Genomic DNA, 19,922 nt, shown 5'->3' with positions numbered 1-19,922 from the left:
TAAGCTGGGCTTTACTTCCTACAGACGGTGCTCACGGATACACAGCTCTCCAGGACCCGAGCGAGGATCAACAAAAACAATACAAAAATGCAAATACAAAAACAAAGACTCCTTGAAGTTGTCTTTCGACCAAGGGCCATCACCAGCCATCACCAGCCACCTGGACTGAGCATTCAATCTATTTCCCTTTGATGATGCACTGGAAAACAGCAATCTCTCTCACGCCAATGGTGGCTTGACAAGAACAATACCAAAGAAAAAAAGAGAAAAAAAATGTTGTGCTGTCTTCAACCAAGGGCCGTCATTAAATAAAATGGGCTCTCCACATCAATTCCTATGAACCCACCGGGCTCTCAGGGCCATAAGAGACCACTGAAAGGAACCTTGGAAGAACATGACACCAACAAAACCAAGCACTAAAAAAGACTGCCACATTTGAACAAAGGCTATTGCCAGCCAGACTGGGCTTTCTTTCCACTCATTTTCCAGGGCCAGAAAACACTGCCCTCTGAAAACTCGAGGGTCATCGACATGAACCAAAAACAAAACAAAACAAAACAACAAATTGTTTCGCTCTCGTTTGACCCAGGGTATGACCATCATCAGCTATACTAGGCTCTCTATCTCTTTTCCCCAGCCAATCCACATGATAGCAATTAGTATGATTGCAATTAGTCCTGTGAAGCTTGAGGATACACGACAAGAACAAAGACAAACAAAAAAGTTCTAAAAGGTTCTGCTGTCGTTTACCCTATGGCGACCAGACTAGACTTCCAACTTTATCCACGGCAAAATCCACGCGTACAACGATGAAGCTTCGGTCACTTGACAACCCATTACCAGCTACTCTGGACTCTCTATTTATCTTCCACAGCAAATCGCATGATTGCAATTAACCCTATGAAGCTTGAGGTCACCCGACGAGAAAAACGGCAAGAAAAAAGTTCCGCTGTCTCTGTCTTTCGACCTACGACTATCACTAGCCAAACCTGGCTGTACATCTTTTCTCTTTTCTCCACAGTCAATGTTTCTTACAAGCGTCAATACTACTTGCACAGTCTGTACAGTGCTCAGTCAATATTCTATGCTTGTTCGCTCGAAGGCTTCCACGCCGAAATTCCAATGGTCAATGATTGCCTTGAGCTTGGTTTTGTTCATATCTTGTCCTATTTTTAAATCTTGTATTGCTCCAGTCTGTTCTTACTCTCATTTCACCTACATTTTGTTTTATTCCATTTTTTGTTTAGTTCGATTGTGATTTTATGTCCTCTTATCTCAGGCTTGTACAGTCATTCTTGTGCAGTGTGTATTTTCTTGTCAGTCAAGCCTCATAAATTGCAATATCTCTAGTTCTTGCGCGCTCCTCTGTAGTGTATGGTTGTAGTCCACTGTATTCACTGGTGTTTAACCTTGATAGGAAGGCATATTGTATGTACATCTATGTGCTAGGTCACTTCACGCTCGTTATATATGACAAATATAAATACTACACTATTCAAAGTCTCCTATGGATTTCATTTCCCCTCACATCTATCGGCTTACAACAAGGTCGGTACAGCGAAAAGAAGAATTCCTACCAAAGACTGTATAACTTTTGGAGAATGCTGTGATGCCAAGCTATGCATAAGGCTGAGGACAGTCACGTGAAGCTGGCATCATCACGCCCCCTCTTATCAATCCGACAACAACACCCGACTTGATCTTCTTGTTCTGCAGGCCTAGTCCTCGGCCAAGGATGATTTAGCTTGTACGATGACCCTGAATCTTCAATTCAAACAACGCACGGGCTTTTTTTCCTATTCCTAGCCCGGATCTGCTCAAAGTCCCTAACTGTAGCTTGATCTCGACATCATCGGTTATCGGCTCCAAGACATTCCCACAGCTTCCCACCTTCACTTCTCCAACATGATACCGTGGTCATCCTTCGTTCAGAAGGCTCAGAGCCTGATTGATCCTGCCAATTTTAACATCCCCGCCCTATCCTCACCCGATCATAATCCCTCCAAAGCATCGCTGTTCCGGCAACAGTTCCGCCTCCCTGATTCCCAGAACCCGCTCCAAGAGATCACCGCCGATCTCGTTCTCCCACTACCAAATTCATCGGCAAATCAAGGAGATGGCTCTCGCAGGGTTGATCGGGCGGGAAATACGTACGCTGGGCGTCTGCATCTTAGTGAACGTTTCATCTGCTTTTCAACCCAGCCGACGAGCTTCATTCCCTCTGCCACAGCAAGTGCCTCAACCACTTGGACCGGCCAGACCCACGGCACTGGACCATCAGGCAATGGATTTATTCTCCCGCTATCCTGCATACGACGTGTCGAACGCCTCCATAGCGCCAGCCATGTTTTCTCCCTGGCGCTCACAACATGGAATGGTCTGCTCTATAAGCAACAAGAGCCCAACTTCACCCCCCAGCGCCTCATATTGCAGCTTGTCGGTAGCAGACAGGCCTGCGAACGATTCTGTGACACGCTGAAAAAAGGCCTGCGGGAAGGAATGAAGGAGGTTGACAGCTTGCGGACCGTCGTCTCGGATTGTTATTCGGAATATCTGCTCTCGGGCGCAAAAGGAAAGGGACAAGATGGGAATGAGACTGACACTCGTCAACCCCCGGATGCGGGGCTGGGTCTAATTTTCCGCTACCCAGGCGATGCACGCAAGCTGCGTGATCGTAGCAAGATGAGACTTTGGGGCGAATATTTCAGAGGTAAAAGACTTGTATCTTCGTTTGATTTTATGTTCCGGCATATGACTGATATCCTCTAGAAAATGGTCGCAATGCTACGTTGGTTCGCCAACCAACCTTCCACAAGCTAATCAGAGTTGGCTTGCCCAATCGGTTACGCGGAGAAATATGGGAGCTTACATCCGGTTCTCTCTTCCTTCGTCTACATTCTCCGATGCAGTATCAACAGACATTGGCCAAATTTGAGGGACAAGAATCCCTTGCTATCGACGAGATTGAGAAAGATTTGAATCGCAGTTTACCAGAATATCCTGGCTTCCAGAGCGAAGAAGGCATTGGACGCTTGCGACGAGTTCTCACTGCGTACAGTTGGATAGACCCAGAGATTGGGTATTGCCAAGCCATGAACATCGTGGTTGCCGCATTATTGATGTGTGTTTAGAATCTCAAACTGCCAAGGGCGTCTGCTAACTTGAACAGATATATGTCAGAGGCCCAGGCCTTTTTCCTTCTCTCTGTGCTATGTGACCGTTTACTCCCCGGTTACTATTCAACAACAATGTACGGCACGCTACTCGACCAGAAAGTGTTTGAGTCTCTAGTTGAGAAAACAATGCCGGTTCTCTGGGATCACCTCACCAAATCAGATGTGCAGCTTTCTGTAGTATCGTTGCCATGGTTTCTCTCCCTCTATATTAACTCCATGCCACTGGTCTTTGCTTTCCGTGTCTTGGATGTGTTTTTCTTAGAGGGGCCAAAGGTCCTCTTCCAGGTGGGCCTTGCCATTCTCCGAGTGAACGGCGAGGAGCTTCTCGAGACACAAGATGATGGGTCGTTTATCTCTGTCTTGAAGTCGTATTTCTCACGATTGGATGAATCTGCCCACCCGAGATCAGAGAATCCCAAGCTGCGCGCCATCACTAGATTCCAAGAATTAATGGTGGTTGCCTTCAAGGAATTTTCCGGCATCACCCACAGCACGATCACCGAGACCCGCGAAAAGCACAAGGGTGCTGTGCTAGAGAATATCGAGACTTTTGCAAAGCGTACTTCTATCCGCAACCTTGGACCCGAAAGCAAACGCCTGAGCGTGGATGATCTTGGAACGATATACGATCGCTTCTATGAAACGTTGTACCAGTGGGAGCAGCACCAGAGAGTTATTGAGGAAGAGACAAAGCGACAAGAGAGGAAGAAATCCTCACGCCTTTCCATGCTTGCTCCTCCGGCGGATACCCAAGTCGGCCGTGTTGGTCTTGGACCTAGCCCTACACATATGGATTATGATGCTTTCCGGGAGTTCTTAGCCGCCACATCCAAATGGGCGGTCGCCGACTCCCCTGGACCATCAAGAAAAGAATCCTCATCAGGAAAATCGGCCCTGTGGGCGAATCGCAGGCAGCCAGCAGATCATGAGTTCATGCAGCGCCTCTACCGCAAGTGGGCCACAGACCCCGAGGAGGGATTGAATCTTCAAAATGTGGTGAATGGTCTCGCCCGCCTGAAGGGGTCTCCCGACATCATGAATAACATCAACTATTTCTTTGACCTGTACGATGACAGTGGAAATGGCCAGGTTGATCGCGAGGGGATCCTGAAAATGTCCGAGGCGCTGTTGTTCCTCTCACGCCGTGGGTTTGAGGGCACAATCACGGCCAGTCCGTCCGTGGAAAATCTGAACTCGGGAGACCGTGACCATACCGATAACTCGCTCACTACTGACGAGAAATTCCTCGGTAGTGTCAGCGCATTCATCCGTCGCTGTTTCGAATACGCCGACCCCAGCCACCCAGAGAACCAAAAAACAGCCCAACAAGATGCAACGGCAGAGGCAACCGAAAAGCTGGACTCATTTGCCATTGGCGACGATGACGACGACGAAGAAGAAGAAGAAGAAGAAGAAGAAGATTTGATTGATGTTGATGATGCCAAATCCACCAACTCTCCAGCATCAGAAAACCCCCAGTCAGCCAAGTCTACCACCCCCGAATCAGACAGCAACGACCATATCCGCTCTACATCTGAGTCTGCCAACCCGGCTCTCGATCCTAATAACCCCCTGCATATCACTCTCCCTACTTTCCGAATGGTTGTCCTGGCCGACGAACTTCTAGAGCAGTTCTTTGAATCCTACTTCCCTCAATCCTTCCACCTCTCCGACCACCCCCATCCCGCGGCTCTGGCCGCATCTTCCTCAATGTCATCCAACCTCACAACTTTCTCCAACCTCGGCAGCATCCGTTCCTCCGGACTCGCCGCCGGCTCAGCCCCCGTCGCCGGTGCCTCAGGAGGCATCGTGCCCCCAGGCAAGGGCCTACGCGGCGTCCTCGACAACATCGTCTCAGATGGAATCCGCATGGCAGCCGAAGTCAAAAAACGAATGGACGAGGCGCAACGCGACCTCGAGCGCAACGCTCTTGGCCGCGAGGAAGAAGAAGACGATGAGGATGATGATGACTATCCCCGTCGTGAGAGCAGCGCTACTGCTATCCCTGGTGGTACCCCCAGTTGGGGCGCTGGCGCATACGGCGCTGATACGGAGCGCCGTAGCATCGTCCGTGACGCTGACCGTGACCTTCTTGAAGGGGCCGAGGTACTTGATGGCGGAAAGGAAGAGAGAACTTCTCTCTTGGACGGAAATGCGGACCACGCTCCTCGCAAGGTCTCCGGCTCTGCAGCTTCTGCTAAGGGCCATGGCTCTCCCACAGTCCGTGATGGCGAAGTTATTAGCAAGCTCGTCGAGTTTGAGCCATGATTTTCTTGCATACTGTCTCATGTCATATACAGTTGGCCATATGGTTTTCTCATCGCCGGTTCCTCCCAAGGTTGGTTTGGATCGGCGTGCAAATTTGTACTACAACCCCTGGTTTGGACGTTTGAATTCATCTTCCGATTGCGTGGAGCCTCTCAGACTAGAAACTGGATTTTTTTAGATCCCTCTTAGAAAGAATCTACTACCGGATCATTTCTTGCTTATTGGACAGAAGCACCCTTCGTACATGTACCGAATTCCACAGGGTATTTGTGATTCATGTAAATATATCGAGATCAAAAGATAGATTTGAGACCTATATGTTTCCAACAAAATCAAACATTCGTAAGGGCAAAGTAGCCTGTAAAGCAAAGGTGTTCTGAATTCAGAGAATCGTCAAGTCATGAGATGTAATGACGTTTTCTATGTACAGCAAGCATTATCATCAAGCAGGCTGGAACAACCCCAGGGGATGGAAGCGATCAATCACGACCAAACCTTCGAAGTAGAAGTAGAATGGCATCGTGTGATTACGATGCAAGGGAAGAAGAAAAAAGGGTATAAAACAAGCGTAGGTATCGAGAATCGGGACACCGTCCATGGAGAAAAGGTGATACCGAATGAAGGCCCAAAAGTAGAAAGGGATGAAAAGGGGGTTAGGCGAATGAAAGGTGCACAAAATTGGCGAGGAAGAAGGGTCAGCTGCGTGTGGTAGATGCAAGCTCCAAGAGAAGAAGAACAAAATGTGAATCATGGCGCCCCAAAAACGGTCGACTGGTATTTTAGTTTAGTCCTTTTGGCCCTCATTCTCGAGAAGCTCCAAGACAATCTGGCGGCGCTCATACTCTGGATGCTGCATGCAGATTTTGACCGTGTTGCCTAGGCCCGTGGGGGCCGGGAAATCATTGGTGGCAGCGGAGAAGCCGCTGGAAAGACTCATCGCGGCACCGGTGTTGGTCTGTGCGCTTCCATTGAGCGAGCCAGGCACTTTGCTGCCGTCATCGATGCATACGACGTTGTGGCCGGGGATAACCTGGCGTAAGCGGCCGTTCATTGCGTTGCGGACTTCAACAAAGTCTTCATTGAAGAGAATTAGGAACTTGCCATAGAGACAGGCTGTGTGTGCGCTGCCGACGAACTCCATGACTACACTGCGAGAGACGTCGCCGTGCTTGTTGACGTAGACAGCGCACTGCTGGTAAGCTACTAGGAACTCGCTCTCGCTGAGACGGAACATGCCTAGTGGCTTGAGCCCACTGATGCGATTGGCGATGCTGTGTAGGGTATCGTGTGCATCTTGGGTATCGTTGGAATTAAAGTCAGGGACAGACCATGAATGTTTCTTGTCAAGGGTGAGGACTTCAATGCCCTTTTGGGTTGAGATTGCAAGCGAGGAGTGGAACATGTTAATTCGGTAGGTTTCAGCAGGGATGTAAAACTCGTCGTAATCGCGGAAGAATTCTGTTTGTGAGCGACGCGAGAACAGGCGGCTCTTATTCGTGGATGACTTCTGCAAGACGGGCTCGAGAACCTAGATTTTGTGTGAGTTTCCTGTTGCCGTATCGAGTTGCCTGCAACTGTACATACCTTGAATGTAGATGATAGTCCCTCACGCTTTTTGTATATAACCAAGTACCGATCCTTCAGACGACCAGCGGCAAAGAAGCCCACTTCACGGTTTCCAGACAGCTTCTGCGGGGCTCGTCGAGCAGAATCTTGAGATGACTGGGAGGCTTTCCCATTGGCGGGACAGACCACGTCGAGGTGGTATGCAATCAAAGACCGATCTGCAATCAACAAGAGCAAATTGAAATCCTCAAACACAGCAACTTGTGTGACCCGGGTGATGGGAATGGCCCTGTACCAGCCCCGCGGGTCATTGAGCTCAGACATGTATAGTCCATTTTCTGTGCCAATTGCACACATGATGCGCCCAGGCGGCTGTTGGAAAACCGTGGCACAGTGGACTGCAGTCTTACATATTGCTGGAGGGCGAGTGTTCGAGGTTTCATGTTGCTTCTCGACTTCTTTGATCGCACGATGAAGAGGAGTGCCTTTGATAGTCACACTTTTAGAGCCAGGTGTATGATCAGAATATGCGAACGCAGTGTCCGCAACGACACGCAGTCGGAATGGCTCGGCGTTCTGCGAGAAGAGAGCAGCAGCATGCTTTGTCTTCGCTTCGATAATCTTTTGGCACCATTCCACGCGGCTCTGTGCCGAGAAAGCGTAGAGAGTATATGTTCCAGTTTTGCCCAGATGCTTGATTTTGAAAGGGTATAGGATCTTGTCGTCCCTCGAGTTGTCAACAGCCCCGTTTCCTCCAGATGCACCAGACCCTGAATGCGCAAGAGGGCTGGCAGCACCCGCTTGAGAGGGCGTGACAGTCGAAACTCCCCTGACAGATGATTTGACCACAGGATCATCGTTGGTGCTTTCCAGGCCCAACAGGTCCATTGGGATAGGCAGTTTTGAAATGTCGTATCGCTCATACTTCACCGCCCGGTCACGCATTGTGAATATCTTTGCAAGAACCAGATAATGGTCGAACAGGATGGCGTGTGTATCGACAAGGAATCTTGTGCGGGTTCCAGGACGTTGCAGTTCGCCTCGATGGATGATCTGTCGACCTAAGTGTTCGAGATTGAGTTCAACTTCCTTCTTCATGTCGGGTCGCAATTGCAGCTTGGATGCCAACTCCATCAAGTCGGCCTTCTTGTTCATCTCTCCAACTTTGTTGTCACAGTCTAGTGCCACAACCTTGATCTCTTCAATGGCTTGTGCCAAATTTGTCTTCTCTTCAGAATCCTTGGCCATATTCTTGCGGACAGTCGCCAGGAGAAGAGTATATCGCTGGATTCTGGTGATCGGGGCTTTGAGGAACGTATCCCAGCTGAGGCGACTTGACAGTTTGTGGTCCCGCGTTTGGTTCAAGAACTGCTTGAAGTGCGGGTTCCGCTCAGCCTCCTTGCGCATAAGATAGTTTGCCGTTGGGAAGGTTGCAGCATAGTCGATGTAAACATTCTTAGCTTTGCGAATCCATTCCCGGAAGATGTCACTGAATCCAGAGATGAATGGTCCTTGTTCTTTTTGACGGTATTTGAGTTGTGCCAACAGGAAATCCTCGTTTACTCTCTTCACAGCATCGACCTTGCCAAACACGTCAGCCAAGAATTTGGGCAGTCGCTTCGCCGGGATGATCGGGGGATTCATCTTAGCCAACTGATCACGATAAAGTTCTCGTAGGACATCCAGTTGCGCGATGTAGGAGTCTTCTGTAGTGACAATTTCGTGCAAATTGTTCTGTCGCTCGACCTCTTCTTTCGGATGAGCTTCAAATATCTCCTTGGGGACCTTGTAGAAAGTGACCCAGTCCTCGATTTTCTTCTGCGGTGCCATCATCTGTGCCTTGAGGTTGACTTTCTTCAATGTCCGCATACAGTGATGCGAGTAGCATCGACCGAAACTATCAGTATCCTCAATGTGCATCTCATGTAAGTGAAGCCTTGGAGAGTAACATCCTGTGCCAGTGATCTGGAACAGGATACCCGAAAGTGTGCCTGAGCCAAACTTGACCCATTCTTCTTCTTTTACCAATGCACCTTCTTCAAGCATACCGCTCACAACTCGAGCAGCCAGTGTCTCGGCATCAGCAATATTCATGGTCGGGACTTTGTGGGTGAACAACGCGACCATGGCATCGGCAATTGTTTGCTCTCTGAGATCTGACTCATCCTCACTCAGCTCTTTAATCCAGGACAAGAGAGAACTCAAGGCCCACGGTTCGCTACACTTCTTGAATTGTTCCGATGACAGCTTCGCGAGATGGAACTTCTTGCGCCGGCCAGCCGGGATGATTGGAAGATCCAGCCCCATAGGCGTCGCCGCTGGATCTGGATGAGGCAGATCCTTATGCTGAAGCTGCATGATGAGTTCTTGCTCCTGCTGCTTGTATCTGAGCCGGTCCCGGACCGCATCGGTCTTAGATCTGATAGGCGCATCAGTACGAGGGCCAATAGGAGTCGACAATGATGACGACCGCGGAACTTGGGACGGGTTCAGCATATCATCGCCATGAGGGTCCGCAGAGCCCGGCGAGGGGTACTGTGGATAATCAACAAAGTCATCCTGCTGCCCCGACTGAGGGTTGTATGTGCCCGCAGGTACTAAACGCGCTAAGAGTTCACTATTGCTAGCAGGCCGAACAGGTGCTGGTGGTAATGGATGCATCCCAGGGTGGAAAAACAAATCTTTGTGTGCGGATGGGTCAGAGCTCTCGTCGTCAGACTGATCTCCAGAATGGGTCTGGTATGGTGTTTCTCCTTCGTCGCCATAGTCAAAGCTCATCCGTCGGAGATAAGCATCGGGTGCCGCCAACCCCCCTGTGCCGCTGGCATCTACTCTGGCATCAGCTGGCGCATGATGGAGGCGATTGGCATATGCATATGCAATAGGCGGATGCCCGTATTCATCAAGATACTCACCACGGTCATCAGGAGACACAGAGCTTCTGAATGAACCACCAGATGTGCCTGAAAATCCGTTGCCTACAGCAGAGCCTGTGTGCGCTTCGCCATAGTACTGGTAGCCTCCTTCGTACTGCGCCAGATCGACGACATCATTATCTCCATGGGGATCAGAGTGTGACGAATGCCCTCCTGGCGATATGTTGGATCCGCGTGAACTGGAAACCGAGGCATTGGTCTCACGTCGCATCCGCCCTTGAAGACGCTCCTCGCGCTCTATGTCTTCTTGCAACATAATCAAGCCAGCAAGAGCCTCGGGATCGTCATCACTGTACGCATTATAGTTCACCATATGCCCTGCGCCATCTGTCTCCATATTACCGTTGGTGTGAGTGTGTTCCTCATCAGGTGAGAATTGCATGCGCGAAACAGAGCTAGCATGGGATGCTCTAGAGCTGTGACGCCGGGCAAAGCCATGAGAGTCCAACGCTGCCGCCTCATCCTCTCTGAGCACATCTTCATATGCCATGGGAGTTTCCGCTGGCAAGCGACTGCCATTCATCCCGGCTTCGTCGACTGGTGGTCCAGGAAGAGGTCGCGATTGGGGATGGCGAGTTAAAGTTTCCGTTCGGATTGGTAATGCTGACTGCACGGGAGGAGTTGGCAGGGCTCGCCCTGCCCCGGAATGTAATACACTTGGCCGTTTGCCGTACAGGCCATTTGTATGAGTCTGATGAACTGGGGGCATCGGAGGCTGCTCTTCGAAGGAACCGCTTGGGATCGTTGGGATGTACTGGGAAGGTGGCATGTCATATGCAGCCTCTTGTGAATTGCTGTAATACGGACGTGATGTAGGCGGAGGCATATGCATTATACTCGGGGAGCTTGACGGCACATAAGAAGGCGAGAGGGTAGGCGACAAGGGGTTCGGTGACATGGGTTGGTACGAACGTCCTCCATACGGATGATCAGCACCCCTCGGCGGTGGAAGGGGTGGAAGCGGGGGTGGATGGGAGAAGCCGTACGATTGTGGAGTTGGCGGTGTCTGCCCGTAGTGCGAAGCTGTGCTCTGTCTTCTGGGTAGAACCGGAGAGCTCATCCCCGAAACTGTGGCAGACTGGTATGCTGCAGGATTATATGGTTGGTGGGCCGAGGCTGGAGCGGCGTAAGAAGCATTGCTGGAGCCAGTGTACGTCTGGGGATTATAAGCCAGGACCGGTTGTGATTGCGTGTGTGGAAGGCCGTATTGCTGCGGGTTGTAGGCCGGCTGGGATGACGATGCTGCTCCAGAGTATTGGTACTGATAGGACATACTGGAGGTTTGTGAAGAGGCGCGACTCGGAGACATGTACGACATGGTGTCTGAGGAAGTGCGCGAATATCTCGAGTCTCTGTCGTCTTGAAAGGCTCCCTGCGAAGCGTTGTAGCCACCCTCTTCTGCGTTGCCACCATAGCCACCACCTTGAGCTGAATACTGTCTGTTTTCTTCGGTCGCTCTCATATTCTGGGTCTGAGCAGGGTTGAAGTATCTAGAATCATCCCCAGCATTATAACTCGGCATCCTTCGAGGCAGATGTTGGTCCGACGTGGGGTTCTGGGGCGAATAACTGTCATAGTGGACGGTGGACGGTGGGACAGAGGCTTGGGGGTTTGTAGGTTGGCCGTAGTATGCCTGTTGACCGTTTGGGTACTGCGACATTGTTGCGGAGAGGTAAGAGCTGACCAGATGTTGACTCCGTTCGACGCGCCCTGAACTGCGCGACGGATTCTTTGGCAGGACCGTAGAGCTGGGACACTCAACCAAGCGAGTGAATGACAAAAAGAGTGAATAGTTTAGAGCAAATCAGACTGATTTGAATGAGGGGAACGACCACACGGGTCAGTGACACGCTACCGAAGAGCTGGCTCTGGGCATTCCCAATGAAACCGTTGAGCGCAATATACTAGCCTTGGTAATAGGGAAACCAAGTCCAGTAAAGATGCAAAACCAGGAGTTGTTTTGGGGGGGGGGGGGGGGGGGGAATATGTGGATGTTGGGATTCGCATCAGCTGCGCCCACGCTAAGTCGAGGGACCGTCTCCACCGCCAACGGGGGTCACCACCCGCACTATATTATTGTACGAGGCTGAATATACGACCACGTTTTCAAAAAATTTTGTACACATGTACGGAGGTACGGAGTACTCTGAAAGGAGTAATATGTATGGCATATATACGTGATGTTTTTACCTTCAGCTTATTACTGACATATTACTAATTGGTGTTTATTCCAAGGTTCCCCGGGATCCGGTAGGGGTTCGGAGCCATCATAGGTGCGCTGTATTTTGTTGTTGCTTTTGCTGATAACAAGGTCAAACATCGTATATATCATTGAGGTAGTGAACAGAGGGCCATAAATCCTAGAACATGAATGATCATGAATAATCATATGGCCCCCATTCTTTCGTTTTTCTCGCAAGGCTGAGAGGCTGAGTTGGCCCCGCTATATTCACTGTATCCACCAATATGCAGTGTCTGAAATTGGGCAACAGTCCTCCGTATATTTTCGCCTAAAACGACCACAGAGATTAGTGGTTGGTACCCCGGATGTTTCAGAGATCGAATTAGTCGATGGTTGATAACGTCGCTATAAAATACTCAATAACTATTTGTATAGAGACCAAACAAGCGGTCAACACCTTGAACTAGAAGGTATAGAAACGAAAGGATTGGATAAATGAGGAATTCCATTGAAACAGGCATGTCAAAAAACACAATGCATTCTCAATAAGAAAAAAGATCAGACTCGAACCAATCGAGCGAGAGTTCGCTGTTAAATAATTGCCACATCATCGCATCGTCAGCAGAATAGCTTCCATCACAGGGTGTTGGCAAGTTCTGAGGGTTTGTTTGCGCAACCGGATCCATACAGGGAGACCCAGTCGTTAACAGATGTGCCTGGTCATCAGTACTAGCCGGATAGTCGTACCAGGTCCCCGTCATTGAAGGGTACAGCATAGGGACTTTGACTTGCGGGCCCATGCGCTGCTTAGCTTGGATCAATGGGACGCAGAGGTTCTGCAAGTGATCCAGAAGTTTCAGAAGCTTTGAGATGTATGGACTTGTGGTGAACTGAGATAGGCTTTGCGTGATGTCTTGCATAAGATTGTAGTCATCCATGTCTAATTCTCCAATGATGTTGCAGAAGAGAACAAAGAATGGACTTAAGGGGTATAGAAGAACAGTCCTAAGGAAACAGAAGGGATATTAGTGGAAGAAATGGTGATACATGAAGTAGACCAACTAACCATGTTAGGAAGGAGGGATAAGGATCCGAGAAGCCCGGGCTATCTGCGAGGTTTTTCTGAAGGTGATGCAGTGCCCTAAGAGACTTGCGAGAATATGATACACATTCCTTGTGTGTCAAAGGAGAAAATGTACACTTTAAACGTGATCGAAGAACATCAACTAGAATCGCGTAATAACAAAATTCAGCTGCAATCCAATCGGAAGCGATACAGCCTGGTGCCGCGACTCGACCCTGGGATCATTGGTTAGCTTGAAAAAAGAAAAGCATTTGATCAAACGCACAGATTGCAATTTTGAATGTATGACCTCCATTTGTTCTTGGAGTCTTGAATGGTTGGCGATTATTTGGCGAGTGTTATCCGCCTTTCCGCAATTCAGCAACTCTCCTTGGACCTGGGCCAAGTCGAATAAAGCTCGTACCAATGGGATATGGGGGAGAGACTGGTCGGGACTACTGAGATAGGGAGAGATGCAAGGCTCGGGCAGCGACAGTGGTCGGTAAAGAAGGGTGCTCAGAGTTCGGTCAAGGTAAAAGCACCAGCATACAGCACTGTGGATCTCCTCATTGAGGTTTGAATTCCCGTGTGGATTGCGAATTTCATGATAGCCCAGAACGGAGATCAGACGAGCAGCGTACGAGTTGAGAACCCAGGATTGGCTCATGTTGCCAAGATACTGCATGAGAAATGCCTGTTAAATGGTCAATAAAAGACATTTCATACAAGATAGCATAGTGACATACCGCAGATACCAGCGACTGGATAAAAGGAAGAGTTGGAACACCCAAGAAATTGAGATTCCTGATAGCGCGGAAGGCATACGTTTCATACAATTTCTTGGACTTGAGAAATTGTGCGTTGAGGCGGGGATCCTTATATGCTCTCGGTTTTTGGTAGAGATGGAAGATGGCCTTCACATAAACGCATATAGAATACTGGTAAACTACCTGCCCATGCTCGTGACTTTTTTCACTAAGAATGGTTGAAGCCATCTTCTCTAGTGTTTTATCCGAGATGTGATCTGGCCACTGTATGCAAGTAGAACGTCCGATGGCAGGCGTCGGTTCTGTACTTCTATTAGTGCATGCCGTGGAAACGAACATAACATTTCATACCCGAAAGAAGCATGTAAAGCAACTCTGGTGATGGCGTAATAAATGGACCAGCCTGTTGAGAATCTTCCAGAGGCGCTTCTAGCGGGGAAGACTTGTCAATGATCGAGGTTCTCCTCTGGCCCGTAACATCCACAAATTGTAGAGCAGACCTGAGGATTGCCTTTCTTTCACGACCCATGCAGTCATTTCCATCAAGCTCTCCTTGTATAACAGCTCTGGCCTTCTCTGCATGGTGTGTGGTCGATCCAATGGCACTCTCGTCCGGGGGAGATTGGGAAGCATGTTTTATGTGCGAGACATGATACAGCCTCCTTTTTTTCGATGGCGTACCTCCATCATAATGATCTGTAACATTTGATGGACTGCTATTTTCAATGCCCCTAATTGGTTAGTCAATGGGAGCATGGAAGGATGAATAGCAATCATACTCCGAGATTGTTCTTTCCAGGTTTAACAATCTTTCCCCGAGGGCAGATATTCTATTGACTCCGGTAAGCATGTACCCGAGATAGAGTCATATAAAAACATACACCGATGATGATTGCTGGCGAGGTCGGTGAGACCTTTTACGACTGCACTCGACGCCTGCGTCGGTGCAATTCGCACAATGTAGCTGCTTATCACAGCGAACCTATTAAGAGATATCAGTGCCTGTACTTTGAATATAATTAACTCCTTTCACCTTTCTCGAGTAGCAAAGGTCACACTAATATCATCAGTATAAGAATGCCCAAAGCGGTATAGTGGTACTTACAGCTCGCAGCACTTTGTCATTCATTTGGTAGATAAATTTGTGATCCCTTGGCATTGATATTTACTAGCAGAGCCCTGGCCTGGTACTTCCAATACCTGAAAAAATAATATGAAAAAAAAGTGTAGGATATTGTAGATCGATCGCAGGGGTCCCGGAGCCGCTTAGTGAAAATCTCTCTTTCCTTTTTTGGTCGGAGTGCCGACCGAATGGGGAAAGTGTGTGGACCCTTATAATTTAGGACAATTTCTTTCAATTATTTTGATATTTACAAGGGCTAGACGAATTCGATATCTCTTCTAGTCTGAGAATACATGGAATTCTTTATGCGTCTAAGGTTGTATGGGTTCATGAAATGCCAAGGCCTCCTTAGAGTCGGTGTCCGTCATCTTACCAAGCAAAAAGGTTAAAGCAAAGGTGAAATTTGTCACAAATCAGCAAAAAAATGGATATAATATTGGTAGCACGGTAATGGCGGTCGAGTGATCTCGCTGCATGGATATAATAGAAAGCCCACAATAAAAAAAACTATAAGCAGTAGGGTATATAGCGAAAACAGCAAAACACCTGGGCACATCATAGAAATATTGGTAACATAAATGGAAAGATTATCCCGACAATCGATACCATGGTAGTTATAAAGCCTTGGTACTCGAGTCATTCAAATCAGCAATCAGAGTTGACAAGTTGGAGCAGAGCTGGAAAAAATGTTTCGAAATCGTGTCGCTCGGCAAATAGTGATCACTTTCCATCGTAGATCTGGTCAGGTGTGAGGGAGAACTGGGCTTTCTGGATCTCTCTCGCATCAACATAGTCGGGCTTGACGTATCTCGCAGTCAAAGCAAAGCGCAACTTGTTCTCAGGCACCACGGAATGCTATATCGGTCAGATCTGATGTTCAATGGTGGCAAAGAGGAGAATAACCACAAACCTCGTAGTACTTCTGGAGATTTTCTCCGTGCATAACAACCAGATCACCATGATGAAGTTCCATCTTGATGGTAACGGGGGCCTCTTTGCCCTTGCGACCCATTGATAGAGCACGGCGAGAGTCATCGTACTCATCTTGCGAGATCTCACCGGCGTTGAACTCCTCCTTGAGTGCTCGACGCTCACCCTCAAACATACAATCTTTCAGAACAGGATCATCTTGCAGAAGAGCCCCAATTTGCTTGGGCTCAGCCCGTCGGGTAGAACCGTTGTAGTACTTGTACTTCATACGGACAAACATGGTTGCTTTCGCGCCAAGAGACAATGTGGCGATACTGGGGCCCAGCGAGGACTCGCCGTCATCGTGGAACTGAGAGAAGATATTTTAGCAAAGGTCATCTTCGATCTCACAATTTTTACTGACTCCGATCTTCATTTCCTCGAAATAGCCAAGCGTCAGTAGTTCATTTGGAGGCAGGTATTTGTCTCCACAAGAGACGACTGCGTTCTCAGTTGCCCACGACAAACGACCTAAAGCGTGGAGCATGTCGTTGGGTGCTTCATCGAAGCCCTTGGAATCGACAGACACAACATATTTGTAGGGCATACCCTGTTTCACTTGGTCAGATACGATGGACACTAGAATAAATACCAAGGTAGTGTCTCTTCACTTACGTAGTTGACAGCAAAATGTGAGGTCAATGTACCCGCAACTGTTCCAATGTAAGAAACTATTGTTGGGGCTTGGATCAGACCCACTTACCCAGACTAGACTGCAGCCGGAATCGTTTGAGACCAAAATCACCACGTTGGAGATTGATGAAAAGATCATCCGGTCCATTCGCCCGGCTATTGATTGCTTTGTTGGACACAAAGTGGGTAATTGAGCCAACTCCGTCGAGTTTGTAAGTCAGCTTCCGGTAAGGAAAGAAGGCATTGTCGTCAATGTCTGGAATGCTAAACTTCCTGTCAAAAAGAATTGCTCGCTTAATTGGGGCCAGCTCGAAATGATCGAGGACAACTCGGAGCGAAACAGGGTTCATGTTCATGAGTTTTTGAAATGGGCAGCTGTTCGCACACTCTTCACCGTTGATAGTGTCATCATCGCATTTCCAGCCTTGCCAGAAAGTTCGTCGGATACATTTGAAACACATAGGGCACACGATTCCCTTCCACGCGATGCGAGATGTGCTAACATCCGCAGCATTCTCATCCAATGTGGATAGCAGATCAGGAACTAAACTGTAGTGGGGCTGGATTGCTGGGTCCGGATGACTGCGAAAGCTGAGGAAATCAGGATTAAAAGTAAGCTCAGCGGGAGGGGAATTGTTTTCGATCTTCCAGAAGTCGACGCAACCAGGTTCAAGACACATCCATCCATCCTCGTACAAGCGAACGCTTTCCGTAGCGCATCTCTCGCACTTGAGAGTTTCGGGCTTTGTTTCAAAGTCCCGTTCATCGAGGGGCACCGGAGGGAGCGAGTCCTTGGCCGCCCACCAGCTCTTTTCCGCGAGATTCAATTTCTCAAAGCGGACCTTGACTCCGTGTTTCTTCCCAATCTTTTCAAACCAGATATTGGTAACATGGAACCAGTCCATAATGTTGTACCGATGCGGAAGCTGTCGGTTGAGAATCTTGTTCTTGCTCCCTATATTGATGGTCAGCGGGTTTCTTTTCCAAATAATCCTTGATCAATTACCAATAACAAGACCAACAGCAAGCTTTGAATTTTGGCTGGCGATGATGCTTTGGACAAGTGCATTGTCCGGATCTTGGTTCTTTTCGAGGGTCAGGTTTCCCCTCGAGTCTTTCGTGCAGCATCCGCCGCTGATAAAAGGTTAGTAGGGGCAGCTCGTTATTCCGGAGACACAATACTTACATTCTGGTAATTATGATTTCCTCGTCGACATAAGTACGGGTGCCCCCGTCGGCATCAATGAGGAAGCCATAGCAGAAGCCTTCGGTGTGATACATTGCACCTTGGGTGCAGCGGAACCATGGAATTGCATCACAAAGTTGCTGACGACCCTGGCGGAGAATTCAATATATATATATCACATGGGTTATAAAAGAATAGTAGTGGCATACCTCTGACCAGGCTGGGGGTGTTCCATAAACTGACTCAAGAGTTTGATCATTGACAGCAGCTTCCAGCTGGTCCGATGAGACTATCTGGTATCAGCATGTTCTAATCTATAATAAGTGTAAAATAATGCCAGCTCACTTTTGATTGCTTGTTCTTTCTTTGTTTTAGCAATGCGGCCTGCTCGCACTGGTCTTTCAACCGCCTGGCGACGATTAACAGCAGGGCGTGGTGCCATATTCCACAGTTTGCTGTTCAATCAAGCTAATTTGCCATGCATTAAGTAAGATTCATATTCAGATATATCCCAGAACATATTTAACTGCCAACAGAGTCATGTTTAGCGGTGGAGGTTGATAGTCAAACTCACAGTATAGAAGGCTCACTGGCATCATACAAGCTGAATTGGTGTTTCAATTGTGCTCAATATAATTTTGGGGGGAGTAATTGGCTTCTATAACGTATTCAATGGTGGAGAACGATGAAAATTGCTAGATGATGAGATGAAGTGTGAGATGGGAGGACGATGGAGCTGAATGAGGGCTTAAGATATATTTTGCCAGAGCGGCGTCGAGGTCGCGGTGAGGCCGGCAGTAAACTTCAACATCACATTGTAGTATAAGCTCCCCTCGAAGGAGTTCATTGCTCATTCTGAACTCCAATTTATAGGCAATGGAATTGTATGGGATTGTATCAAATTGGGGTGAGATGGACACTGAGAGATTCCCGAGGTTGATATGTATATAACACAATGAGAGCACCTAAGCCACGAGGCCCAGATATATTTCTATACACGATATTGAGCTTATAATGAGCAGGATACTCGAGACATAATCTTCTCAGTTATCGATGGCTTGTATATGAACTGGACTGGAGTATGGAAAGGGCAAAATGATCGATCATATATCATATGCAGGTGGTAAACAATGATATGCACTCCACACCATTACTTTAACCAGCACGTCCCACGACAGTATAGTGTGAATACTAGCGAGTATAGCGGGCTATTGTACCAGAAGATTGGCCATTCGACTCTGTGGTGTCTCAATTAAAATGACCGATCTCCAATTTGGCCACTTTACCCATGAAGGAATGATAATACATAACCCGGTGGGTTTCTGGTATAGATCTAAAAGTCATACTAATACGGGAATAGCTTTTTTGTTATTGAAGCACAGAATTGTCAAGCTTCAAGATCCTTGATCTAGACCCATTCAACTTGTTCGTCCTGTAAGTTGAGGCATTATTTAGTGTACTTTAGGCATAGTGAAATGCATGATAAGTTCCAAATATGTGAAGCTGTCAATGCATTCTATAGATAATAGTTCCAAAAAATATAGGTGTTGGTGTAGTCAAGATATCTCGGCCCAGTCCAAAAGGGGCAAGCCGGGCTAATGGGTAATGATCTACACGCCAAGGCCACTTTAAATCTTGCCATTCTGCATTTCGTTGAAGTTGAGATAGATTTGTTGGTTTATTGGGAGATTTTCGGGATAACTCCAGCTTTATATTGTAAGTTTCATTTATGTAGTGTAAGACAGTCGAAGTTAGTAGACTTATAATATACAGCATGTCGACGATACCCTCGGATATGTCAAAAGACCGAGGCATCTCTGGTCTTGGCATTAGCTCCGCCAACTATATGCTAAGCACGCAAGAGATACCCGCCGAGTCGGCCGTCTCACGAATTGGAGCCACCGGCTACCCAATTTCGGCTAAAGCAAATGATTACTGTGCTCCAACGTGATTCTCGCATGGTTTACCGATTTCCCCGCACGGTCACGTTGCATACATCTCCCAGTGATTTTATTCTCCAACTCACTCGCATCCAAATTGTGAGTTAGATTTG

At 48.1% G+C, this 19,922-nt stretch overlaps 4 protein-coding genes across 4 annotated transcripts; 1 reads left to right on the top strand and 3 right to left on the bottom strand.

Annotated features, from left to right (window-relative positions):
- Positions 1–1,905: 1,905 nt before the first annotated feature.
- N7447_002521 (GTPase-activating protein) lies at positions 1,906–5,444 on the top strand (the record flags this gene model as incomplete). The annotated part of the gene is made up of 3 exons (XM_057226796.1): positions 1,906–2,710; positions 2,770–3,121; positions 3,170–5,444. 3 exons carry the CDS (start codon positions 1,906–1,908, stop codon positions 5,442–5,444), a joined length of 3,432 nt encoding a protein of 1,143 aa, XP_057090812.1.
- Positions 5,445–6,228: 784 nt separating this feature from the next.
- Positions 6,229–11,606, bottom strand: N7447_002520 (putative Rho guanyl nucleotide exchange factor; the record flags this gene model as incomplete). Its single annotated transcript, XM_057226795.1, has 2 exons — positions 6,229–6,972; positions 7,029–11,606. The coding sequence occupies 2 exons, from the start codon at positions 11,604–11,606 to the stop codon at positions 6,229–6,231; spliced, it is 5,322 nt and encodes a 1,773-aa protein (XP_057090811.1).
- Positions 11,607–12,670: 1,064 nt separating this feature from the next.
- Positions 12,671–15,087, bottom strand: N7447_002519 (Zn(II)2Cys6 transcription factor; the record flags this gene model as incomplete). The annotated part of the gene is made up of 9 exons (XM_057226794.1): positions 12,671–13,133; positions 13,195–13,427; positions 13,478–13,885; positions 13,938–14,260; positions 14,310–14,689; positions 14,738–14,788; positions 14,840–14,940; positions 14,992–15,015; positions 15,064–15,087. The coding sequence occupies 9 exons, from the start codon at positions 15,085–15,087 to the stop codon at positions 12,671–12,673; spliced, it is 2,007 nt and encodes a 668-aa protein (XP_057090810.1).
- Positions 15,088–15,801: 714 nt separating this feature from the next.
- Positions 15,802–18,311, bottom strand: N7447_002518 (uncharacterized protein; the record flags this gene model as incomplete). Its single annotated transcript, XM_057226793.1, has 9 exons — positions 15,802–15,936; positions 15,992–16,360; positions 16,415–16,600; positions 16,666–16,703; positions 16,754–17,638; positions 17,690–17,817; positions 17,870–18,018; positions 18,079–18,158; positions 18,215–18,311. 9 exons carry the CDS (start codon positions 18,309–18,311, stop codon positions 15,802–15,804), a joined length of 2,067 nt encoding a protein of 688 aa, XP_057090809.1.
- Between the last annotated feature and the right edge of the window lie 1,611 nt (positions 18,312–19,922).

This window comes from Penicillium robsamsonii, assembly GCF_028829455.1.
Source record: "Penicillium robsamsonii strain IBT 29466 chromosome Unknown utg000001l_segment0_segment0, whole genome shotgun sequence".
NCBI classification, from domain to species: Eukaryota; Fungi; Ascomycota; class Eurotiomycetes; order Eurotiales; family Aspergillaceae; genus Penicillium; species Penicillium robsamsonii.
The sequence above is the reverse complement of the archived record's forward strand: the minus strand, read 5'-3'. Positions and strand labels throughout refer to the sequence as shown.